The sequence below is a fragment of the Hyperolius riggenbachi genome, chromosome 2, assembly GCF_040937935.1.
Source record: "Hyperolius riggenbachi isolate aHypRig1 chromosome 2, aHypRig1.pri, whole genome shotgun sequence".
Taxonomy (NCBI): domain Eukaryota; kingdom Metazoa; phylum Chordata; class Amphibia; order Anura; family Hyperoliidae; genus Hyperolius; species Hyperolius riggenbachi.
This window is the reverse complement of record NC_090647.1, coordinates 303,028,764-303,045,932: the sequence shown is the minus strand read 5'-3', so window position 1 is coordinate 303,045,932 and position 17,169 is coordinate 303,028,764. Positions and strand designations below refer to the sequence as shown.

At 39.0% G+C, this 17,169-nt stretch overlaps 1 protein-coding gene across 2 annotated transcripts in view; it reads right to left on the bottom strand.

Annotated features, from left to right (window-relative positions):
* EPHA10 (EPH receptor A10) overlaps positions 1-17,169 on the bottom strand; it is a 766,354-nt gene that overhangs the window by 367,298 nt on the left and 381,887 nt on the right. For both annotated transcript variants that reach the window (XM_068269039.1, XM_068269040.1), the window contains exons 4-5: positions 9,696-9,851; positions 5,058-5,393 (exon numbers count right to left, since the gene is read on the bottom strand). In XM_068269039.1, coding sequence (XP_068125140.1) covers positions 5,058-5,393; positions 9,696-9,851 — 492 coding nt within the window. The remainder of the gene's footprint in view (positions 1-5,057; positions 5,394-9,695; positions 9,852-17,169) is intronic.

Genomic DNA, 17,169 nt, shown 5'->3' with positions numbered 1-17,169 from the left:
CTCCCATGTGCACCACCAGTTCCAGACAACCCAGACGCATGCTGGCGCGGACAAACCGCCGCATCTGACGCGGAATCAGCCGCCTTACTGTCAGAACATGCGGCGGCTTTTCCGCTATTCATCACAAGACCTTAGTGAAAAATAAGGGACAGATAAAATGGAAGGTCAGCCCCACTCCTACCCACAAACTCCATGCTGTATCTCAGAAACCAACACGCCTACCACCAGTAAAATGTATGAGAGTGGATGCCAAATGGTTAGTGGCTGTGACAGCTACACCTTCCTCCCCCAGCAGTAGGTTGCAAGGTGAACTGAGTGGTAGATCTTCCTAGATGGGACTGAGAGAGATTTTACTGCTGATAATAATGCAGTAATGATAATAATAATAATAATGATAATTATCATAGCACACTGTTTCAGACAGAGCTTTGGCCAGAAATCTAAATGTCATGTTATCAGTGAAGCCTCTAGGGTATTTGGTGAGCAACCAAAGATAAGTTGGGGCATAGAGATCTTTTTTTGTGTTAGGTAGGTTACGTAAGAGACAACTAAAAAAAAAATGACATACGGTAGATGGGTTTTAGCAATTTTTGGTTTAAAAATTGACAGTCACAAGCATATTAAAATATACTACATGGAGATAAGTTTGCTATTATTTTGCTTAAGCCTGGGGCCCACAGGAGCTGTTTCAGCTGCATTTCGGAATCACCAGCGAATCCAAAAGTGTTAGGCTAATGAAAGTCAACAGAGATTAACCCACAGGAGTGATCACCTCAAATCACAATCACAGGTCCTGCAGCATTTTTTGAGCGTTTGTGCAAAGTATAGGATCACTGCAAAATCACTTTTTAAGCGCTGTACAAAAGTGATTTTGCAGAGATTTTACTACCCAGAACAACAGTGCTAGAAATTGCAAACGCTGCAAAAATCCCTACCAAAACAGTTCAGCAATTGTAATCTGTAATTCCCAGTGGGCTTCAGCCCTTGGTCAAAAAGCTTCCTGCACTTGGAAAAAATATATATAATTTATACCCTTTGGCCATATCTAAAGCCTAGCAGTGTAAACTGGTCCTTTAACATGTAAAAATAATAATTGCGCTGTTTCACATTTCAGAGTATCTTTTCTCACTTGTAATGCTTAAATGATGATGACAATAGCATCTGCAAGAACTCATATGCATTCTCCTGTCTCATACCATCTGTACTCCTCAATAACTGTTTTTGTTACTATTCATAATTATGAATTAATTTAAAAAATGGTATTGCTCACTAATGTGGAAATCTGCTTGATTGTTTATTTTGTCTTCTTAAACAGAAAAGATTTTTGTTTTAGAAATACAGTGATTGCTTTTGAAAACCTATATGGGTGATAGTTATATGCTTGAAATATTTAGCTTTTTAAATGGTTCACTTCTGATGACTACACAAGGCTGTAATAGCTGCTGTCAAGATCTCACTCCCACAGATCAAAGGAGGTTTGCCATGTTTTTACAGGAGAAAATGGCAGTAATTTCTACTGACTTTTTTTCACGCACATGCATAGCACAAAAAGCAATAAACAGCATTAATCCTTAATACGGTTGATCCACATAGAAACTGAAGGTATGGAGCTCGATAGAAAAGGAAGGTGGGCAAGGGGCTCCAGTCTGCACCCTTTAACATAAATGTAACTGAAGTTTACCAATACAATACTGCAAATATAGACCACTCCATTCAAGACACCAACATATAATCCTATTTTTTCTTGTAGTGCAGTACCTGTGAATATAGCTAGGCATATTATCCTGTTTGCTATTTACAGTGTGCCAGTCAGACTTGAAAATGAGACTTTCTGAGATAACAACACAGTTTGAGCCTGATCCAATTCACTTTTTCTCCTAAGTTTTCTCCTAAGAGATAATTTTCATTTTCTGTTTAAAATAATTTTGCAGTACTCTGCAACTGAAAAAGTACCAGAAAGTAGGTGAAAAAGTACTGTAATGTCAAAACCATTCGGAGTATTTTGTTGCTTGCTGGAGGCTTAAAGCGGACCCAAACCAAACATTTTTTTTAATTAAAAATATTTAGTTGCACCACTCTGACACATACAAAGATAAATAAACACTCCTTCAAACCTATGAGCATTTCAGTGCATGCTTTTCACCCTTCTCTTTTCATAGCTAAGATTATACTGGGGGCAGCCATTAGCAATTCCTCCATTGCCGGACACCATCTACTCCACCAGTTTGCCGGAAAAATCCCGGCAATTTGAAAGGAAGTGAGGGGTTCCTCCAATAAATGTAAAATATTTTATATTTGTCATTATGCAGCTGAAAAAAGGCTGCTATTTATTATTATAATTTAGGAAATAGATTTTATTTCTGAAATCTTGTATTTTTAATTTGGGTCCACTTTAACAGTAATTTTTTTTATAATGCGCTAATATCACCTAGGAGAAAACTAGGAGATAAAATTCACTAAACTTAAAATTAACTTAACTAAATTGTCTTTAAACTGAGAGATAAATCTCTTACAAAAGAAATAGAATCATTAATCTATGGCCATTGTGCTAAATGACCATATGACAGCATATATTACATCTACTATATATACAGAGTGAACGATTGTGGATAGACAAGCAAATCATTTATCTTTCACAGATATTGTGTAACTTAATTTTTTGTTTCAGTTCAAGTGAGGTAGGGAAAATCATTGGATATCCATCAATGCAGAGCCTGCAGGGAGGTTGTGCTGGATATGGCAACATCTATCCCCAACAGACTGGATTCAATAGTATGGCAATAAGTGACATTACTGATCACTGCTGAAGAGTGTAGACATTTTGACATTTTGTTTTTTGGGTCCAGATTTCCAAACTGAAACCTGAAATGCAGAAACATGCCTTGAAAATGTGGTTTTCGCTTTCCATTGAAGTCTATGATGCCATTCTTTCAAGTTAGTTAAGAGGCCTTTACTTGCTATATATGTCAAAGTTAATACAGTGAACATGGCAAAAAACATTTTTGGAAAACACCATGTAATTTTTGAGAAAATTATTATTCAAGTAGGAAACCAAACGTTCAAACCAGAGAAGTTCACCATTTCATTGTTTTGGCTCCCTTTGAAGCCCCCAAACATGCCATCATAACCAAATTTCCATGTCAATTGTTTGGGGGAAAATTCTTCTAGTTTTGAAAGCTATTGATTTAAAGGTTGTTTAAAAGTTGTTGCAGCACCATATTGGTTTTTTTCACATTAGCTTTCCCAATCTATAAATTATTTTTACCCAAGTCACTTGGTGAAACTTTTTAACATTACAGTGATAGTACAGATTTACATTAACAATAAAAAAAATGGACAACATGAAGTTGCCCACCCGAGCGCTGCTTACCATTCATTCCCCATGTGGGCTGGTGTTTCCCAAAAATTTGGAGGCCACCTACATGAGCCATAAGATTGCTGAGTACTTTGCAGGGATAGTCTTCTAAACCCTCCTCCCCCTCCTAGAGCACCCTTGTTCAAGGTTGTTTTACAAGGGGTTCATCCACACATCTAGTGCCCAGAAGCGTGGTGGTAGTACTACTGGTGGTGGTAACTACTACGTGTGTGGTGGCAGGGCCCAGGGGGTTACTCACAGTGGAATTTGGAAACTCCCTTTAACATTAAGGGGACTGCGGATGGGGTCCAGTCAAAAATGTCGCATATGAAAAATGGCGCACAGTCATGCCGCTGTTTTTTTTTTTGCCGCTTATCATTATTTAACAATAAGCTATAAACGTTATTAAACATTATTTAACGTTTATCTATAAAACGTTATCAGCCAGATGACAAAGGCTACAAATATATATGCCAGGGCTCTGCCACTGCCACTGAAAGTACTTTCTTACCCTGTGCATGATGCTCCAGGCTGCTGGCTGGCTGGCAGTGCCCGCTGTCTAGTGGTGCTGGAAGTGGTCAGGCAGCCGATCCCGTGTGGGTGACCCAGCACACTGCTGCCTGCTTGGCATTCCAGCTCCTGCTGCTGCACTCTCCTCCTGCCAGCATCATCCCCGCGCTGTGCCAACCATCCTCATCCCAGGATCTGCTCTTCCTAGACAGCAGAGGTGGCAGGGCTAACGTGTCCGCTCTCCACCCGGCGTCCACTCCTCTCTCTTCCCTCCTGCTGCTTATATTGAAACTTGAGAAGCCACCACATACGAGGAAATTGTGTCAGTGAATGAGCCAGCTTCCGAAGAAACCGTCCTTACGGTGGGTTAATTAACGTTAAAGACAGTAAAATGATAATTAGTGATGTGCTGCTTCACAATTTAACCGTTCAATTATTTTTTCGTCTGTGCGCCATAATTAAACATTGATATTGCGAAATAACTTTAAGGCTATGTTTTCAATGTGGCACCATTTTTAAACATCGTCACTATGCGCCATTTTTCTCTGACCCCCTGCGGATTTATTCCCATATACATATCAAATTTGGTGATAATATCATGTTTGGGGGGGCTTCACAGTGAGCCAAAAAAATGTTTTTAATGAGACGCTGCTCCAGTTTAAAATGTGTTTGCTCACTTGAACTCTAACATAAATGTTCTTAAAAACTACATGGTCTATTCAGTTTTATTTTGACTATTTTCCACCAGGGAACTTGACATATGTAGCAAATTTATGACAGCATGTTTGGGAGCTTTGAAATTGACTTCAATTTTGCAGTGTGAAGCAAAAAGTTGCAAGTTTCGCTAAACTCTAATGATCACTGAACCTGTAGTACATAGATACTAGAATTTCCAAAGTATATTCAGAAAAGCTGCTCTCTGACACATCTTCTGTATGGGTAGTAATCTGTGCATATGTGGAGGGAGTACTATGCATCTCTGCAAACAATAAGTGACTAAATGTAGCCATGTGAAGGGTAGAGTAAGGTCCTCTTTGCTCAGCTGTGCATAAAGCAAAGGGAAATTTTGATATGGCAATGGCATGCCACAATCTGTAGATACTGTATGCCTTTGCATTTGATGCAATACTTTCCAAACATACATTTACAAAGTGAAGAACATACTTAATTTACAGCAAAATATTTACGGTACCTGCATTACTGGTCGAGATGTTAATTTCAGCAAACTGCTTTGCATACATACTAAAATCAGAGACTCCATTCACAGACTCCACTCGGATAGTGTAGTTCATATGAGATAACAAGTTCACCAATGTAACTGACCGTTCGGCTAATCCAATCTGTTGTGGGACATAACCAATGCTGCTTCCACATGGCTCACATTGCTGAAAAGCAATAGTGCATCTGTCACAAAAAATGTTGTAGGTGAGATCCTCTCTGCCTCCTGTGTCCAGTGGTGGATTCCATTCTAAAACTAGGGTTGTCTGTTTCATGATATAAATTAGGTCTCTTGGAGCTGAAGGAGGGCCTGAGGAGAGAATTCAAAGAAAATTATAAATGACTCAGGTTTGCAGACTAATCATTGCACCATTCAAAAATGTTTTTGCGTACATAGTTCTGGATTTAGTGCTCCTGTATTATATTGTTTGATTACTGTAACACCCTACTCTGTGGCCTAAAAAAAAAAACAGACTGGGGCCTGTCCAGTCCCTACTAAACTCTGCTGCTCATCTCATCCACCTCTCCTTCTATTCCTCTTTGCCAATCCCTCCATTGGATACCAATTACCCAAAGGATCCATTTCACACTCCTTACACTATTATTCAAAGCTCTACATAGGCTATCGCCTCCACACATTTTCTTATTAATCTTTATATATCGTCTCTGGATGAGAAGAGATCCTCTTCTCATCCAGCTTGGTCACCTCCTCTCGCTATCGCAGTCAGTACTTCTTACGAGTGTTACCTTTCTTTTGGAACGCTCTATTTCCCAGCCTTTCCGTCTTGCTACAAGCCAGGAAATGTTCAAATGTACCCTCAAGACACACCTGTTCAAACAAGCCTATAATTTGCTATAGCTGGAATTTAAAGCTCACTGTCTCATCTATTAACCCCTTTGACTACTCCACCAGTGCCTCCATTCCACTACCCTCTAGATTGTAAGCTCACAGGAGCAGGGACCTCTCCATTTTTATTTTTTCTTACTGTTTTGTGAATTTTATCAAATGATCATCCATCAGTTTAGATGTTTTTTAAACTACACATCAATTGTATGTATTTGTGCTGTCACAACAGCCTCCTTTAATGTTATTTAACATTATTTATATTCTTTGTATTAGTATATTCCAGTCCCCCTGCAAGATTTAGTTATTTAGCATTTCCCAACTGTAACTCCCTGCTCAACAGCCTTGTCTAGATGTTTCTGCAACAGTTGAGTTCAGCTAGTGAGGAGATCCTGCTGTGCTTGTAGTCGCATCATATTTTTACCTATGAATAAGCTCTAAAAAACATCTTTGTATGCTTTCAACGCAAGTAAAGATACTACAGATTATACTTGGAGTCATTATTTCATCGAGTAAACTGCCTGTGGAAGTTTCTAATTCAGTGTGGAGTTATACTGCTATACAGACTGGGTCTTCTGGAGTATGCCTCACACATAAAGCGGGAATTCGAAACAGAACAGTATTTGTACTTCAATCACTCATTGTCCTCATTATATAGTATATTGAACAGCTCATGTACAGTATCTATACTCCCCATTATTGTATGTTTTTGTACATGGTACAGTGCTACTGAAGACGTTAGAATAATAATTATATTTTACATTTTGTTTCATACTACACATTGAAAAAATTTTGTTTTGCTTTCCAATCGTTTATTATTTATTATAAAAGAGGCCTTGTGCAAAAGTAAAATATTTATAAAATGACAGTTGGCAAAAACACATTGATAACATAACTAAAATGTTAATATTAAAAATAATAACAACAATGCATTTACTTGTATTCCAAAGAGTAACACAACATAGACAGTCCTGTGTTTTAAATATCTATCAAGGATATTGAGAAACGTCTTGTTGAAAAATGCCCCTGATAACATAGTAGAGCTGGGCCTCCTACATAAATTGGGCCTACAAATAGCGGGTGCAAAAGCTATTTGTAGTCATAGTTTGCAAATGTGGTGACCCCTTGTCAACAGGACAATGGCAGACAGGGTTAGGTATTGGCAGGGTCTTTAGTGTTACGTGTCAGTGTGGGAGTGGGGGGGGGGCTTAGTGTGAAGCATTTGGGAGGGAGGGGTTAAGGTTAGGCACCATCAGACACACATTTACTAATGTACAAGTATTCAGTGTCACAATGTTTCTCTAGTAACCTACATAACTTAACCAAACTCAAACCAGGAGGGGGAGAACATCAGTATGAATTTTTGGTCAATGGGGTGACAGATGAGCCATTATGATGAATGCCTGATTTTAAGCACAAATTATCGGGAATAATTTACTGCATTTTGCTATCTGTTACTTTAGTGCCTCTTTAAAATCATTCTGTCAATTCTGAGTTTTTCCAGCTACAGAAAGTGACAAGCTGAACCATTTCCTGCACACGGTGGGTAGCTACTATCTCCTCAAATTATGCTCTAATAACTACCTTGCTGTTAGAAATTACTACAGGTGGTGAAAAGGGGTTAATGTTTCTAGCAATGTGTTTTTATAGTCTTGACTCACAAAGCTCAAAAAGGCATCCCCAATTATCAGTGGGTCTCCCCCTCCCAGCAAAGGCAGCAGGAGCCCAGGAAGCAAGTGATGTTAGATAGCCAGAAGTGCTGTAACACAAGGAGCAGCCAGTCAAGAGTGGTGTTTTACACATCTCCCTGGCTATACTAGTTATATTACTACACTTCTGGCTACCTGTTACATCTCCAATAAGCTTAGTCTTCTTCCAACTCTCTTGCATGCTGTGAGAAGTTGATAGGAACCCCCATTGCGCAAGAAATGACTCTGTCTATTGAGTGTGCATTTGCAAAGTTCTGAACTAATAGGAAGAAAGAAAGAGAGGAGAGAGAAAGAAAGAGGAGAGAGAAAGAGAGAGAGATGGAGATGGAGAGAGAGAGAGGCTGGGGAGGGAGAGAGAGAGAGAGAGAGAAAGAAAGAAAGAAAGAAAGAAAGAAAGAAAGAAAGAAAGAAAGAAAGAAAGAAAGAAAGAAAGAAAGAAAGAAAGAAAGCGAGAAGAAGAGAGAGAAAGAGAGAGTTGTGAGAAGAACTAAAGTGCTTCTAATACTAGTGACAATGCGTAGCCTAATATACAGTATTTGAAAAAAGTTTTCTTTCACAATAGTGATTCCCGTGATGTTTTTAAAAGATGCTTTAAGTTTTCATTCTGCGGTTGAGTAATATTAAGGCATTTAAAAGTATAAAGCTAAAATTACTGCATGAGCACAAAATAACAAAAAGTTTTTGAGTAAGTAGTACAAATGTTTATGTTAATTTAAGCAAAAGTATCCTGGAATATAACTGAAACAATGGAAAAATGTTTACATACATAACTAGTTAGTACATGAAGGGGTATTAATGCAATACTGTCTGGTGCGTGAATTAAAACATTGTATCTTCTCTCTGTCTTTGATCCAGTGGTCAGCACACATCGTCACTGTACCCCACGCTGGTGCAAACTCACCAGAAATTCTGACAGAGCAGACTGTCATGAATCACTTAATTGAAATATTGAAATCCCAGAGTTTGTAGAAGAACCCTTGACTGGATGGTGTAATGTTTAAGGGCTCTGCCTCTGACACAGGAGACCAGGGTTTGAAGCTCGGCTCTGCCTGTTCAGTAAGCCAGTATGTATTCAGGAGGAGACCTTAGGCAAGTCTCCCTAACACTGCTACTGCCTGTAGAGCGCGTCCTAGTGGCTGCAACTCTGGCGCTTTGAGTCCACCAGGAGAAAAGCGCGATATAAATGTTATTTGTCTTGTCTTATCCATGGAGGATGAAACTGGTTGGGTATTGCTTCAGAGCTGCAAGAGAGCATCTGGGTCATGTATTGAACCTCAAGATGGGAGGAGATGATACAGTTATCTTATTTGAGGGAGACAGCCAGTCTTCTAATGCTCACATGCTTTTTTGTATGTACCTTGATTGGGCATACCATTTTAAAAGTTGAGTGTAAAGTGTATATGTTTTTAATGGAATAAATAGTTTTAAGGGTAACACTACTGAGTCCCATTCCATTACATGTTGCTTATGTGGAGAGACAGGAGATGGGATCCCATTCACACCATCAGCCATCATAGACCTGAGAGGCTGGGATCTGAATTGAGGTATTCATGACAGTTTTCTCTGTCTTGTGAGTTTTCATCCAAGCCCACTTAAGACTTTTAGACTTCATGAAAGAGTATATTCACTAACATGTTATAATTCATGGCAATGCACAATGCAACCCACTTCGCAGGCGTGATTCTGTATCATCAGGCAAATATCGGAGCAACTGGGAATCATAGAACAAGTTTGTATATATATATATATTTATACAGAGATACAGTATATATATATATATATATATATATATATATATATATACTGATAGAGATAGAGTATACCATTAGACAGCTATAATATTACCTTAGCCAGCTGTTTATTTGCCTCCCAGTTGCTCTGATATTTGCCTGATGGAGCAGGATTATGCACGGGTAAATGCGTTGCATTGTGGCATATTCAAATGGAGGGAGTATTTGACCAAAATCGACTGGATATATTAATAATTACTAGTATTCATTAACAACAATTTAATTCAGAAATCTACTGTAATTAGATAAACAAACATAAGACTACTCACGTGTACATGAAGTGGATGGAGAGTCCAAAGGAGACCTGTAAAAGTTCTTTTCACAGGTACACACAGTGGATGCCTCTAGGTTTGTGAAGCTACGTTGAGGACAAGGAACACAAGCTTGCAGACCGCTGGACATTTTGTAAAAACCAGGAGGACAAGCTGTTGGGACAAAAAGAGGCAGCGATGTAAAGAAAATATTTAACTCTTACAAAAAAAAAGTCAAAAGTGGCTTTACTACTTTTGCAGCACAAGCTGCTTTCAGAAATGTTGTTCTATTGAGCCCCTGAGTGATTACATAGTTACATGAAATTAAACAACAGCTACCAACACCTTCTTCCCTGGCAGTTGCATAGCCTCAGTACTGGTGCTGCAGAGACCAGGCAATGGCAAAAAAATATGCTAGGCCTGGAAGAAGTATGGCTGGACCTCTAAGTCCAGCCAAACTCCAAAATATCACAATGGATCAATAGAACCTCATTAATGATGGCAGCCCGTGTTTGGCAGCCTGTGCCTGTAAAGATTAGACACATCTAGAAGAAGTAAATACACATTTGTTTTGTAATTCTGCACAATTTGGACTGATCAAGTAATTATAGATTATAGACAGAGTAAGTGTGCATACACACGTCCAATTTTGATGGGCCAATGATTGACCATTGGCCAATGTTACCTCTTCTGTGTAGCACACGAGCCAACACATTTTGAACACGATGAATAGATTGTGCAGGTAAGCTTTCATACTAAAAGTTAGTGGTAACATTGGCCAATCAAAACTGGATGTGAGTATGCACCCATACTCATGTAGCATTTCCTGTTAATAAAGCACTACAGGTTACAGTACAGTAGTTTATGCAAGTCTATTTACACAAGTGTGAGTTAAAGACATGGAATAAAGGGAACCTAGAGGATATTTTTTTTTTCTCAACAAAAGAGGAATTTTACTTTAAACTTGTAAATATTACTGTAGATAGTAATTCAGAATAAAGAATTAGCCCAACATTCAGACTCTTTTTAGAAAAAAAATGAGATTGAAACAAAACATGATGGATCTCGGAATGCTAAAACATGGACTCAACACAATTTCTTCAGTTATCTCCATGCTCTCTAAAGAATGTACCATAACTGCAGCCAAAACACTTATTTCAAGGTTTCTCTGACTGTTGCTGGAACAGTATGCAAGATAAATGTATGGAAATACAAATAGTAATAAAAGTCTGGCATAACCCAGGAACTTAATTCTTCTTCATCACCATGCTGAATCTATAAATATAGGTGGGGCCAAGGGGGCTACATCAGTTAAGGATTAATACTGTAGGCAACATTTCTTCAACTGATGCAGAAGACTTCAAGCATAGGGTGCTGGCTTAAATCCACAGGGCAAGACTCTTAGAAGACTTTGAACAAATTAGAAGAAGACTACTCTGTAGGTGATTGATAAATATATGGATTGGACCCTGGAAAAAATATCTAAAACGTCTACAAATTTTGAGTGAGAGATAAAATATTAAAACCTTCATAATTGGTATTGACTCCTATTCTAAAATAATTGGAAATAGGGGAGGAATTTGCTTAATTAGACCCCATTCTTTGTATTTTTTTCCACCCACTTCCTTTTTGTGTTCACCTGAAGGATGGTAAGAGACTTGTGTACCTAACATTGAGACAAGGGCGCTATTCAAGGGAAGAACATTTTGTTTCTTTCCAATTATAAAAGCAATGTGGAATGGTACTGGCTAGGTAGCAGGGTCCCATACCCATGGGCTGTACCTTCCAGGCTACCCAATCTGCTTGGTGGATGAAGAGGTTGATAAAGCGTGGTGTGGGGAGTGATGGCAATGCTGCTTTTAAATTGTTTTCATCTTTATTATAGTTCCACTTTTTCCACATTCTACATGATCCGGCACATATACTTGCACAATTCTTAAAAATAAGTATTTAGCAGGCATCCTACTGCAAAACATAACACTAGGGATGGTCACTGAGGTTCAAATAATTCCAAGTGTAGGCTATATTATGCAAATATTGTATGCAAATGTATGCTGCTTAAATACGGACCAATCAAATTCTGCAGAGGGGAATCTAATGGTGTATTTTCAAGCTACATAAATCTGCATAGACAATGAGACTAATACTGCGTCAACTTGGATTTTTTTGCATCTCATTGACCATTCCCATTTGGCACATTTATGTCATAAATAGTGTTATCAGCACACCCACCAAGCAGTGATATTTATGCATTTTCAGTAGATGGACAGAATGTGATTAATTTCCAAACTTAAAGTTTTACCTGAAGCGACATGTAACACGATGAGATAAACATGTGAATGTACAGTGCAAAACATATGAATAACCAGGCTGTTTTACGTGCTTAATTTTCTGCCTGAAAGAGTTACCGTAATTTCTAGGCATGGAAGCGACAGTTTCTGTCTTGTCGGTGCCTTGTCGGGAATATAGTCAACATCACTGATAAGCAATTTGCAGCCATAAAGCTTTCCTGGCAGAATACAACTTCTGAGAGCAGAGGGAGCTAAAGATACATGAACTATTGACCCTTTTCTAACTCTGGGACACTGGGCAAAAAAAAAAGACATTCAACCTAGTTTGTAAATTTTAAATATAAAATAAAACCATGGAATATCTAAAAAAAGGTATTTTTTAGGAGTAGGAACATATATACAATTGTTTATCTCATCAGTTCATTTTCACTTCGGGTTCACTTTAAGTGAAAGGATTTCAAACAGCAATCCATTACCTTAATACATTAGTCCTAAAGCATTTCTGTTAAAGAACTCCGTATTCTATTATTTTCTATTGTTTCTCTGCTAACATGCTGCATTTGATGATGTGAGTAAGTTTATGTAAACAAATATTAAATAAAACCATGTTGCAACTTTTGGAGGACATAGAGTAAATGGTTTCTTTTCAGAGGAATAATATGTACAGTATATAGGTATAAATCATCATCCAATCCAAAAAAATAACTATTTAGGCTTGTGTTATTTATACAAGCTTGCATTAAACAATGGCTACCTATACTTGGGGGAGTGCAAGGGGGGGAGCACAAATTATGCGGTGCTTGGGGAGACAAATACCTTAGCAGAACCCCAGACTGAACTAGTAGAGGTACCATTGCAGTTGCCAAGTTTTTGACGCAGTTGTTGACATTCCCAAGCTAGTGATGTTAACACGTCAGTTTAAAATAAAATAGTACTAGTTATAAGCAAAGGAATGCCCTAACATACAAATGTCCACTTTCTAGGATAAGAAAAAAAATATCCCAACAAAGCCAGCAGCACCTGCTTAGTTACATATGCTCTAGTAATATTATTTACATATGTTCTCTTCATACTCATGGAAAAACACAGCAATTATCACAACGTATGTTTTAACTAGCCATGGTAAAACTAGAGAGACTGTAGTTTGCAAACTAATAATGTAGATACATTTCATTGCAACCATCGATATTATAATCAAAAAGTTTTCAATTTGAAAGGCCATCAAGAAAGACCTAGAAAAGTTTATATAAACCTTTTCTTCTAAGCATCCAAAACACATTTATTTGGTGATAGCAAGAATAATGGTTATGCTTACAGCAGAAAAAGTGCAAACAAATCATGAATTAGAGAGGCGTGCTACAGGTGTTCAACCACTATCTATATTTCTCAGCATAAAAGCAATTCCATTGTATTGCTGTAAAATATTCCCTGTATTCCTGCACTTTTTGCAAAGGTCTACATCATTGCAGTAATAGCCATATATAGCGAACACGAATATCCGGTGGGAACACGTTTGTCTGCTAAGCAGAATTTCTATAGTCTATTTGTCAGAAGGGCATTTACGCAAAGGAGAATTCTACTTCCATCTGCAACAAAGAAACTAAATGAAACATAAACACCCTTTCACATAACGTTTCTGAGAAACAAGTTCCTGTAGTGTGCACACTCCAATGAGTTCTGGGTCACCATGAGCTTGCTGGTTAGTCTGTGCCTGTAGTGTACATGTGTGACATGTCTCTGTGTATGTGGGTTGTCAAGCTCAAACTTTGCGTTCAGAGGCTTGTTGAGGTATAAAAGGTAAATAAATCTCTCTTAATCTCTCTTACACCTCTCTTAACCTCCTTGGCGGTAACCCCGTGTGTGACACGGGGTAAGCCGCCGGAGGGTGCCGCTCAGGCCCTGCTGGGCCGATTTTCATAATTTTTGTTTTGCTGGACGCAGCTAGCACTTTGCTAGCTGCGCCAGCACTCTGATCGCTGCCGGCCCCTGCCCGATCGCCGCTATCTGCTGCGGCGCGGGCCCCCCCCCCTCCAGACCCCAGCGCTGCCTGGCCAATCAGTGCCAGGCAGCGCCGAGGGGTGGCCCGGGACTCCCAATGACGTCCCGACGTCAGTGACGTCGGTGACGTCATCCCGCCCCGTCGCCATGGCGACGGGGGAAGCCCTCCAGGAAATCCCGTTCTATGAACGGGATTTCCTGATCGGAGATCGCCGAAGGCGATCGAAGCGGGCGGGGGGATGCCGCTCAGCAGCGGCTATCATGTAGCGAGCCCTCGGCTCGCTACATGATTAAAAAATTTTTTTTTAAAAAAAAAACTGCTGCGCTCCCTCCTGGCGGTATTTTTCATACCGCCAAGGAGGTTAATTCCCTTTTTTCATTTGTAAATACATTTTGATCAGTTAGCCTTTCCACTTGACCGAGGACTTCCATGCCCTTTAATAATTTAGTGACATTCTCTGCACCCGCTCTGCAAGCTGTCCTTAAATTGGTAAAAATTGAACTGCATGTTCAAATGTAGACAGAGAATCTTGGCATTCCAGGTTTGTGCTGAGTCTGTGTATTAGGAGAACAAACAGATTCAATGCAGCCCCATGTCCCACATCTGACATTCTGTTGTACTCACCTGATCCTTGTTCCTGTGGCCTCAATTCACAGAGCTTTATCAAACACTTTATCAAACGTTTGATAATTTTCCTCATGGGTAAAATCGAATTTTGAATGCACTAAGGTGTTATAGATTTATTGATCATTTCATCGATAAGACATAAATCTATAACACCTTAGTGCATTCAAAATTCGATTTTACCCATGAGGAAAATTATCAAACGTTTGATAAAGTGTTTGATAAAGCTCTGTGAATTGAGGCCAGTGTCTTCAGGTTCCTGCACCACTTATTGGATCTGGGACAGGATAACTCAGACACAGGCCCTGTTCTTCCCCACCTGCTGTTGGTTGGGAGGTTCAATCTGAAGATTGTCCCAGCCTGAGAGATCCTGATGTGTGTTCTGTTCTCTTAAGGAAGCGGACCTTGCTTCACAAGTTATTGAGATATGTTAGAGTATAAACCCATAGGCATATAGCAAACAAAAAAGATTTTTCAATCCATGCCCTTTGTTGTCAGCCTCTCAGGATGAGGAAAATAATCTTCTGCCCCACAGGCCTCCTGCCTCTGCCTCCCTTGCAGGGTCTATTGTTACGCCCCTGCCTCCGTTGTATCCTTCAATGTTACTGTCACACACTCGGCTATACTATGGGCAAGTGCCCACTTGTACTTCTGCCACCAAGTTGGTGCTTGGTGCTTGACTATGGTACAGCTGAGCATACATTTCCACTTCACCCACAGCAGTCAATAAGCCAGCACCCAAATTAACCTCTTGGCACTCAGTAATAGCGTTGCAGAAGTTTTCTTTCTTCAATGCTATATTTTAACTTATTTTTGTTTTTGCTAGCTAACACTAGCAACACTCAGACATTTTCTGTTATTTTTAACCTGCTGACATTTTTCTTTTGGTGGAAGTTTCTAAAGTGGTTTCTATAAAAAGCATAATTTTTAGACATTTGTAGAGTGGCAAAGGAAAAAAAAACAACAGCAGCCAGAAGATTTTTTTCTTTAAAGCTAAAGTCATTTGAAAAAAACAAAAAGCAACAGATAGTTATGTATGGAGAGGGAATTTAGGCTCTGGGCCCTATAGAGCCTTCCTGTTGCTCTCACAGTCCCCTCCTTCCAGTGATGTCAGGTGTATATTGAAGTTACTGGCCTCCTTTTCAGCAATCCACCTGTACTAGTTGCAAGTTTGTGACAGCACTTGCGATAAACCAAGCTTTGGGAGAGCTATTGAACTGTGCCGGTAATATGCTGGTGAAATTAGATCAACTGGGGATAAGTGAGGTGACCTAGTGTGGCTGGAGCTGTCTATAAATATCAGATCAGCTACCCAGCTACCATACTTTGGCTATTTGTGACTTGCTTCTATGCTATTAAGCTAAACGGCATCATTTACATCAGTTACCACTATTGCTTTCAACTAGCTACAGGAACTAGCATGCTGATACTATATTAAAAGACCACTATCGTGAAAATTGTAACATTTAAAATACATGCGTACACGTACAAATAAGAAGTGCATTTCTTCCAGAGTAAAATAAGCCATAAATATTCTCCTATGGTGCTGTCACTTACAGTAAGTAGTAGAAATCTGACAGAACCGACAAGTTTTGGATTAGTCTATCTCCTCACTGGGAATTCTCGGAGTTTTGTTTAGTTTGAAAAGCATTTTATGAATTGCAGTTGCTCTGTCCAACTGCCAAATCAGTGTGCAGTGAGCAGGGAGGCTGGCCAGCATCTTCGTATGAATCCTTTTCAGGGAGTGTCCCTATAAAGAATAAAGACCATGCCCCCCATGGAGAGATGGAAAGTCAGATTTCTACTACTTACTGTAAGTGACAGCAACATAGGAGAAAAGTAATTTATTGCTTATTTTTCTCTGGAAAAAATGTACTTCTTATTTGTACAAGTACACATGTATTTTACATTTTACAATTTTTGCGATAGTGGTCCTTTAACAAATGCGGCAATCAACTGAATTTGAGGCTTTAAATGATACGTAATAATTGCGCATATTAAAAAGGGTGCCCCTTATATTTACGTTTTAACTCAGTTATCATATACTAATTTATTTACGCAAACAAAACAGGGGTTAGGATTAGTAACCACCAGGGAGTTAAAGGTTAGGCACCAACAGGCAAAGGTTCTGTAAGAGAGTAGGGAGAGGGTGGGTTATAGTGAAATATCAAAGTAAGTATTAAAGATATTTTACTATATGAATGGAGTAGTACGATACTGGTAAATTAAACAATATTTTTTCACTTTAACTGGTGCTCATTTTTACTGCATTTGGAAACAGAGGTTACAGTGGGGGATAGTAGAATATCGGTATTATACACTATATTTTAAGGCATATCCTGGTGCCAATTTTACTAAATGATAACTTCAATATTGTTTATATCTGGTGCCCTATTTAACTGGAGCCTTTATTATATGCACACATGGCCATTGCTTTGATGAGCAATGTGTGTGAGAGGGTGTGCTAGGAGGCCGTCCCCTACCTACTACTTCATGTTTTTAAATTGTGTATGAGTGTAGGTTTCTATGTATAGGTTATGTACCACAAATACATGGTTTTTTTTCCTATTTTTGTGGC